At 35.6% G+C, this 8,872-nt stretch overlaps 1 protein-coding gene across 1 annotated transcript in view; it reads left to right on the top strand.

Moving 5' to 3' along the window:
- LOC102802657 (sorting nexin-4-like) overlaps window positions 1-8,630 on the top strand; it is a 30,941-nt gene extending 22,311 nt beyond the window's left edge. Inside the window, exon 12 of the mRNA XM_085495445.1 lies at window positions 8,527-8,630. Within this exon, the coding sequence (XP_085351571.1) occupies window positions 8,527-8,574 (48 nt within the window). The 3' untranslated portion in view covers window positions 8,575-8,630. The remainder of the gene's footprint in view (window positions 1-8,526) is intronic.
- The last annotated feature ends 242 nt before the right edge of the window (window positions 8,631-8,872 follow it).

The raw sequence follows: 8,872 nt of genomic DNA on the forward strand, positions 1-8,872 counted from the left end.
AATTAATGGGCTTCTAGACCCATATTTCCAACTTGTTTTGACTGATTATGTTCAAATTTTAAATATTCATTATACATCATGTCATAGATAGACAGATATATTGGTTTGACAGTCCTATTCAAAATGGCCGAATGGTTGTCATTTTTGTGCTAAAAAATCATCAAATATCAAGCATTTCTGGCATTTATGGATGGATTTCGTTCAAACTTGGTACATACATTAGACATTACAGGTTCCTGATGCACGTCATTTTATTTTTCAGATCAGACTCAAAATGGCTGTCCGGTGGCCATTTTGATTTAATGAATGGGTTTCCAGACCCATATGTCTGACTTGTTTTGACTGATTATGTTCAAATTTTTAATATTCATTATACATCATGTCACAGATATACGGATATATTGGTTTGACGATCCTTTTCAAAGTGGCCTAATGGTGGCTATTTTTGTGCTAAAAACTTGTTTTATTTTTTAGATCGGATTCTGAATGGCTGACTAGTGGCCATTTTGTTTTAATGAATGGGCTTCTAGAGCCATATCTCTGACATGCTTTGACTGACTATGTTCAAATTTCATATATTCATTATACATATATTCATAATGGATGATTTTGTTTTAATTAATGCTGTTCCAGAGCAATATCTCTCAATACTCATTTGACAATCAGATACAAATGTCAATCATTTAAATGTTAAACAATCATCATATTCCTGACATGTTTATATTTCAGCTATATTACTATAAACAAAACTTTATATCTTAAATTTGATAACTAACAGAGACTGTGCCATGCATGGCTTGTACTGAGTGCTATTATAGCTATTTTTAGCCTTCCAGTTTTTACTGAGTGATATTATAGCTGTCTTTAGCCTTCCAGTTTTTACTGAGTGCTATTATAGCTGTTTTTAGCCTTCCAGTTTATACTGAGTACTATTATAGCCGTTTTTAGCCTTCCAGTTTTTACTGAGTGCTATTATGGCTGTTTTTCGCCTTCCAGTTTTTACTGAGTGCTATTATAGCTGTCTTTAGCCTTCCAGTTTTTACTGAGTGCTATTATAGCTGTCTTTAGCCTTCCAGTTTTTACTGAGTGCTATTATAGCTGTCTTTAGCCTTCCAGTTTTTATTGAGTGCTATTATAGCTATTTTTAGCCTTCCAGTTTTTACTGAGTGCTATTATAGCTGTCTTTAGCCTTCCAGTTTTTACTGAGTGCTACTATGGCTGTTTTTCGCCTTCCAGTTTTTACTGAGTGCTATTATAGCTGTCTTTAGCCTTCCAGTTTTTACTGAGTGCTATTATAGCTGTCTTTAGCCTTCCAGTTTTTACTGAGTGCTATTATAGCTGTCTTTAGCCTTCCAGTTTTTATTGAGTGCTATTATAGCTATTTTTAGCCTTCCAGTTTTTACTGAGTGCTATTATAGCTGTCTTTAGCCTTCCAGTTTTTACTGAGTGCTATTATGGCTGTTTTTCGCCTTCCAGTTTTTACTGAGTGCTATTATAGCTGTCTTTAGCCTTCCAGTTTTTACTGAGTGCTATTATAGCTGTCTTTAGCCTTCCAGTTTTTACTGAGTGCTATTATAGCTGTCTTTAGCCTTCCAGTTTTTATTGAGTGCTATTATAGCTATTTTTAGCCTTCCAGTTTTTACTGAGTGCTATTATAGCTGTCTTTAGCCTTCCAGTTTTTACTGAGTGCTATTATGGCTGTTTTTCGCCTTCCAGTTTTTACTGAGTGCTATTATAGCTGTCTTTAGCCTTCCAGTTTTTACTGAGTGCTATTATAGTTGTCTTTAGCCTTCCAGTTTTTACTGAGTGCTATTATAGCTGTCTTTAGCCTTCCAGTTTTTATTGAGTGCTATTATAGCTATTTTTAGCCTTCCAGTTTTTACTGAGTGCTATTATAGCTGTTTTTAGCCTTCCAGTTTTTACTGAGTGTTATTATAGCTGTTTTTAGCCTTCCAGTTTTTACTGAGTGCTATTATAGCTGTCTTTAGCCTTCCAGTTTTTACTGAGTGCTATTATAGCTGTCTTTAGCCTTCCAGTTTTTACTGAGAGCTATTTTAGCTGTTTTTAGCCTTCCAGTTTTTACTGAGTGCTATTATAGCTGTCTTTAGCCTTCCAGTTTTTATTGAGTGCTATTATAGCTATTTTTAGCCTTCCAGTTTTTACTGAGTGCTATTATAGCTGTTTTTAGCCTTCCAGTTTTTACTGAGTGTTATTATAGCTGTTTTTAGCCTTCCAATTATACTGAGTGCTATTATAGCTGTCTTTAGCCTTCTAGTTTTTACTGAGTGCTATTATAGCTGTCTTTAGCCTTCCAGTTTTTACTGAGTGCTATTATAGCTGTTTTTAGCCTTCCAGTTTTTTAGTGCCCGTTCGGACGAAGTCCGAAAACGGGGACTTATGTTTTGACCTCCGTGTGTCCGTGCGTGCGCATGTGCGTGCGTGCGTCTGTGCGTGCGTGCGTCTGTGCGTGCGTGCAGACCTGTATCTTAGAAATGCCTGGACCAATCACAATCAAACTTCACACATACATCATACATGATATCATACATATGCACGTCAATTTGTTTCACGATCTGATTCAAGATGGCCGAATGGCGGCCATTTTTGTACTAAAAATCATCAAAATCAAGCATTTCCCGGCTGTTAACAGATGAATTTTGTTCAAACCTTGTATATACGTTGGACATTATATGACCTTGATGAACATCATTTTGTTTTACGATCTGATTCAAGATGGCCGAATGGCGGCCATTTTTGTGCTAAAAAATTATAAAAATCAAGCATTTCTCGGCTGTTTACAGATGGATTTTGTTCAAACTTGATATATACATTAGACATTATGGGACCTTGATGCAAATAATTTTGTTTTTCAGATAACATTCAAAATGGCCGACTGGCGGCCATTTTGTTTTAATTAATGGGCTTCTAGACCCATATTTCCAACTTGTTTTGACTGATTATGTTCAAATTTTAAATATTCATTATACATCATGTCATAGATAGACAGATATATTGGTTTGACAGTCCTATTCAAAATGGCCGAATGGTTGTCATTTTTGTGCTAAAAAATCATCAAATATCAAGCATTTCTGGCATTTATGGATGGATTTCGTTCAAACTTGGTACATACATTAGACATTACAGGTTCCTGATGCACGTCATTTTATTTTTCAGATCAGACTCAAAATGGCTGTCCGGTGGCCATTTTGATTTAATGAATGGGTTTCCAGACCCATATGTCTGACTTGTTTTGACTGATTATGTTCAAATTTTTAATATTCATTATACATCATGTCACAGATATACGGATATATTGGTTTGACGATCCTTTTCAAAGTGGCCTAATGGTGGCTATTTTTGTGCTAAAAACTTGTTTTATTTTTTAGATCGGATTCTGAATGGCTGACTAGTGGCCATTTTGTTTTAATGAATGGGCTTCTAGAGCCATATCTCTGACATGCTTTGACTGACTATGTTCAAATTTCATATATTCATTATACATATATTCATAATGGATGATTTTGTTTTAATTAATGCTGTTCCAGAGCAATATCTCTCAATACTCATTTGACAATCAGATACAAATGTCAATCATTTAAATGTTAAACAATCATCATATTCCTGACATGTTTATATTTCAGCTATATTACTATAAACAAAACTTTATATCTTAAATTTGATAACTAACAGGGACTGTGCCATGCATGGCTTGTACTGAGTGCTATTATAGCTATTTTTAGCCTTCCAGTTTTTACTGAGTGATATTATAGCTGTCTTTAGCCTTCCAGTTTTTACTGAGTGCTATTATAGCTGTTTTTAGCCTTCCAGTTTATACTGAGTACTATTATAGCCGTTTTTAGCCTTCCAGTTTATACTCAGTGCTATTGTAGCTGTCTTTAGCCTTCCAGTTTTTACTGAGTGCTATTAAGGCTGTCTTTAGCCTTCCAGTTTTTACTGAGTGCTATTATGGCTGTTTTTCGCCTTCCAGTTTTTACTGAGTGCTATTATAGCTGTCTTTAGCCTTCCAGTTTTTACTGAGTGCTATTATAGCTATTTTTAGCCTTCCAGTTTTTACTGAGTGCTATTATAGCTATTTTTAGCCTTCCAGTTTTTACTGAGTGCTATTATAGCTGTTTTTAGCCTTCCAGTTTTTACTGAGTGCTATTAAAGCTGTCTTTAGCCTTCCAGTTTTTATTGAGTGCTATTATAGCTATTTTTAGCCTTCCAGTTTTTACTGAGTGCTATTATAGCTGTCTTTAGCCTTCCAGTTTTTACTGAGTGCTATTATGGCTGTTTTTCGCCTTCCAGTTTTTACTGAGTGCTATTATAGCTGTCTTTAGCCTTCCAGTTTTTACTGAGTGCTATTATAGCTGTCTTTAGCCTTCCAGTTTTTACTGAGTGCTATTATGGCTGTTTTTCGCCTTCCAGTTTTTACTGAGTGCTATTATAGCTGTCTTTAGCCTTCCAGTTTTTACTGAGTGCTATTATGGCTGTTTTTCGCCTTCCAGTTTTTACTGAGTGCTATTATAGCTGTCTTTAGCCTTCCAGTTTTTACTGAGTGCTATTATAGCTGTCTTTAGCCTTCCAGTTTTTACTGAGTGCTATTATGGCTGTTTTTCGCCTTCCAGTTTTTACTGAGTGCTATTATAGCTGTCTTTAGCCTTCCAGTTTTTACTGAGTGCTATTATAGCTGTCTTTAGCCTTCCAGTTTTTATTGAGTGCTATTATAGCTATTTTTAGCCTTCCAGTTTTTACTGAGTGCTATTATAGCTGTCTTTAGCCTTCCAGTTTTTACTGAGTGCTATTATGGCTGTTTTTCGCCTTCCAGTTTTTACTGAGTGCTATTATAGCTGTCTTTAGCCTTCCAGTTTTTACTGAGTGCTATTATAGCTATTTTTAGCCTTCCAGTTTTTACTGAGTGCTATTATAGCTGTTTTTAGCCTTCCAGTTTTTACTGAGTGCTATTAAAGCTGTCTTTAGCCTTCCAGTTTTTACTGAGTGCTATTATAGCTGTCTTTAGCCTTCCAGTTTTTACTGAGTGCTATTATAGCTGTTTTTAGCCTTCCAGTTTTTACTGAGTGCTATTAAAGCTGTCTTTAGCCTTCCAGTTTTTACTGAGTGCTATTATGGCTGTTTTTCGCCTTCCAGTTTTTACTGAGTGCTATTATAGCTGTCTTTAGCCTTCCAGTTTTTACTGAGTGCTATTATAGCTATTTTTAGCCTTCCAGTTTTTACTGAGTGCTATTATAGCTGTTTTTAGCCTTCCAGTTTTTACTGAGTGCTATTAAAGCTGTCTTTAGCCTTCCAGTTTTTACTGAGTGCTATTATAGCTGTCTTTAGCCTTCCAGTTTTTACTGAGTGCTATTATAGCTGTCTTTAGCCTTCCAGTTTTTATTGAGTGCTATTATAGCTATTTTTAGCCTTCCAGTTTTTACTGAGTGCTATTATAGCTGTCTTTAGCCTTCCAGTTTTTACTGAGTGCTATTATGGCTGTTTTTCGCCTTCCAGTTTTTACTGAGTGCTATTATAGCTGTCTTTAGCCTTCCAGTTTTTACTGAGTGCTATTATGGCTGTTTTTCGCCTTCCAGTTTTTACTGAGTGCTATTATAGCTGTCTTTAGCCTTCCAGTTTTTACTGAGTGCTATTATAGCTGTCTTTAGCCTTCCAGTTTTTACTGAGTGCTATTATAGCTGTCTTTAGCCTTCCAGTTTTTACTGAGTGCTATTATAGCTGTCTTTAGCCTTCCAGTTTTTACTGAGTGCTATTATAGCTGTCTTTAGCCTTCCAGTTTTTATTGAGTGCTATTATAGCTATTTTTAGCCTTCCAGTTTTTACTGAGTGCTATTATAGCTGTCTTTAGCCTTCCAGTTTTTACTGAGTGCTATTATGGCTGTTTTTCGCCTTCCAGTTTTTACTGAGTGCTATTATAGCTGTCTTTAGCCTTCCAGTTTTTACTGAGTGCTATTGTAGCTGTCTTTAGCCTTCCAGTTTTACTGAGTGCTATTTTAGCTGTCTTTAGCCTTCCAGTTTTTACTGAGTGCTATTAAAGCTGTCTTTAGCCTTCCAGTTTTTACTGAGTGCTATTATAGCTGTCTTTAGCCTTCCAGTTTTTACTGAGTGCTATTATAGCTGTCTTTAGCCTTCCAGTTTTTACTGAGTGCTATTATGGCTGTTTTTCGCCTTCCAGTTTTTACTGAGTGCTATTATAGCTGTCTTTAGCCTTCCAGTTTTTACTGAGTGCTATTATGGCTGTTTTTCGCCTTCCAGTTTTTACTGAGTGCTATTATAGCTGTCTTTAGCCTTCCAGTTTTTACTGAGTGCTATTATAGCTGTCTTTAGCCTTCCAGTTTTTACTGAGTGCTATTATGGCTGTTTTTCGCCTTCCAGTTTTTACTGAGTGCTATTATAGCTGTCTTTAGCCTTCCAGTTTTTACTGAGTGCTATTATAGTTGTCTTTAGCCTTCCAGTTTTTACTGAGTGCTATTATAGCTGTCTTTAGCCTTCCAGTTTTTACTGAGTGCTATTATAGCTATTTTTAGCCTTCCAGTTTTTACTGAGTGCTATTATAGCTGTTTTTAGCCTTCCAGTTTTTACTGAGTGCTATTATAGCTGTTTTTAGCCTTCCAGTTTTTTAGTCCCCGTTCGGACGAAGTCCGAAAACGGGGACTTATGTTTTGACCTCCGTGTGTCGGTGCGTGCGTGTGTGCGTGCGTCTGTGCGTGCGTCCAGACCTGTATCTTAGAAATGCCTGGACCAATCACAATCAAACTTCACACATACATCATACATGATATCATACATATGCACGTCAATTTGTTTCACGATCTGATTCAAGATGGCCGAATGGCAGCCATTTTTGTACTAAAAATCATCAAAATCAAGCATTTCCCGGCTGTTAACAGATGAATTTTGTTCAAACCTTGTATATACGTTGGACATTATAGGACCTTGATGAACATCATTTTGTTTTACGATCTGATTCAAGATGGCCGAATGGCGGCCATTTTTGTGCTAAAAAATTATAAAAATCAAGCATTTCTCGGCTGTTTACAGATGGATTTTGTTCAAACTTGATATATACATTAGACATTATGGGACCTTGATGCAAATAATTTTGTTTTTCAGATAACATTCAAAATGGCCGACTGGCGGCCATTTTGTTTTAATTAATGGGCTTCTAGACCCATATTTCCAACTTGTTTTGACTGATTATGTTCAAATTTTAAATATTCATTATACATCATGTCATAGATAGACAGATATATTGGTTTGACAGTCCTATTCAAAATGGCCGAATGGTTGTCATTTTTGTGCTAAAAAATCATCAAATATCAAGCATTTCTGGCATTTATGGATGGATTTCGTTCAAACTTGGTACATACATTAGACATTACGGGTTCCTGATGCACGTCATTTTATTTTTCAGATCAGACTCAAAATGGCTGTCCGGTGGCCATTTTGATTTAATGAATGGGTTTCCAGACCCATATGTCTGACTTGTTTTGACTGATTATGTTCAAATTTTTAATATTCATTATACATCATGTCACAGATATACGGATATATTGGTTTGACGATCCTTTTCAAAGTGGCCTAATGGTGGCTATTTTTGTGCTAAAAACTTGTTTTATTTTTTAGATCGGATTCTGAATGGCTGACTAGTGGCCATTTTGTTTTAATGAATGGGCTTCTAGAGCCATATCTCTGACATGCTTTGACTGACTATGTTCAAATTTCATATATTCATTATACATATATTCATAATGGATGATTTTGTTTTAATTAATGCTGTTCCAGAGCAATATCTCTCAATACTCATTTGACAATCAGATACAAATGTCAATCATTTAAATGTTAAACAATCATCATATTCCTGACATGTTTATATTTCAGCTATATTACTATAAACAAAACTTTATATCTTAAATTTGATAACTAACAGGGACTGTGCCATGCATGGCTTGTACTGAGTGCTATTATAGCTATTTTTAGCCTTCCAGTTTTTACTGAGTGCTATTATAGCTGTTTTTATCCTTCCAGTTTATACTGAGTGCTATTATAGCTGTTTTTAGCCTTCCAGTTTATACTGAGTACTATTATAGCCGTTTTTAGCCTTCCAGTTTATACTCAGTGCTATTGTAGCTGTCTTTAGCCTTCCAGTTTTACTGAGTGCTATTTTAGCTGTCTTTAGCCTTCCAGTTTTTACTGAGTGCTATTTTAGCTGTCTTTAGCCTTCATGTTTTTACTGAATGCTATTTTAGCTGTCTTTAGCCTTCCAGTTTTTACTGAGTGCTATTTTAGCTGTCTTTAGCCTTCCTGCTTTTACTGAGTGCTATTTTAGCTGTCTTTAGCCTTCCAGTTTTTACTGAGTGCTATTTTAGCTGTCTTTAGCCTTCCAGTTTTTACTGAGTGCTATTTTAGCTGTCTTTAGCCTTCATGTTTTTACTGAGTGCTATTTTAGCTGTCTTTAGCCTTTGTGTTTATACTGAGTGCTATTATTAATCTATCTTGTCTTTTTTCACACAGGGGATAGCAGTCTGGAGCAATGCAAAAGAATGTTTTGAAAAAATGTAACCATCTGAATTTTCACGTCTCGAATTTTAATGTTGCAAATCAAATGAATTTAAAAAGATGTCAGTTTGTTTCAAGGATTTCATATGTTTGCAACATGGAAGCTGATTGGTTTGTCATCCAGCAATGATATGTAATCATGTTTCTGATTGGCTGCATGGATCTGATTTTCCATATAAGGTGATTGGTGGGTTTTACCACAAAGACTTGCAGCCTATATCTTGTCTCTGCCTGATTGGTTCATAGGTTCATATACATGAACACATATAGCCTCTGATTGGTGGGTTTTCATAACCAATGA

The sequence above is a fragment of the Saccoglossus kowalevskii genome, chromosome 21, assembly GCF_978046115.1.
Source record: "Saccoglossus kowalevskii chromosome 21, keSacKowa6.1, whole genome shotgun sequence".
Taxonomy (NCBI): domain Eukaryota; kingdom Metazoa; phylum Hemichordata; class Enteropneusta; family Harrimaniidae; genus Saccoglossus; species Saccoglossus kowalevskii.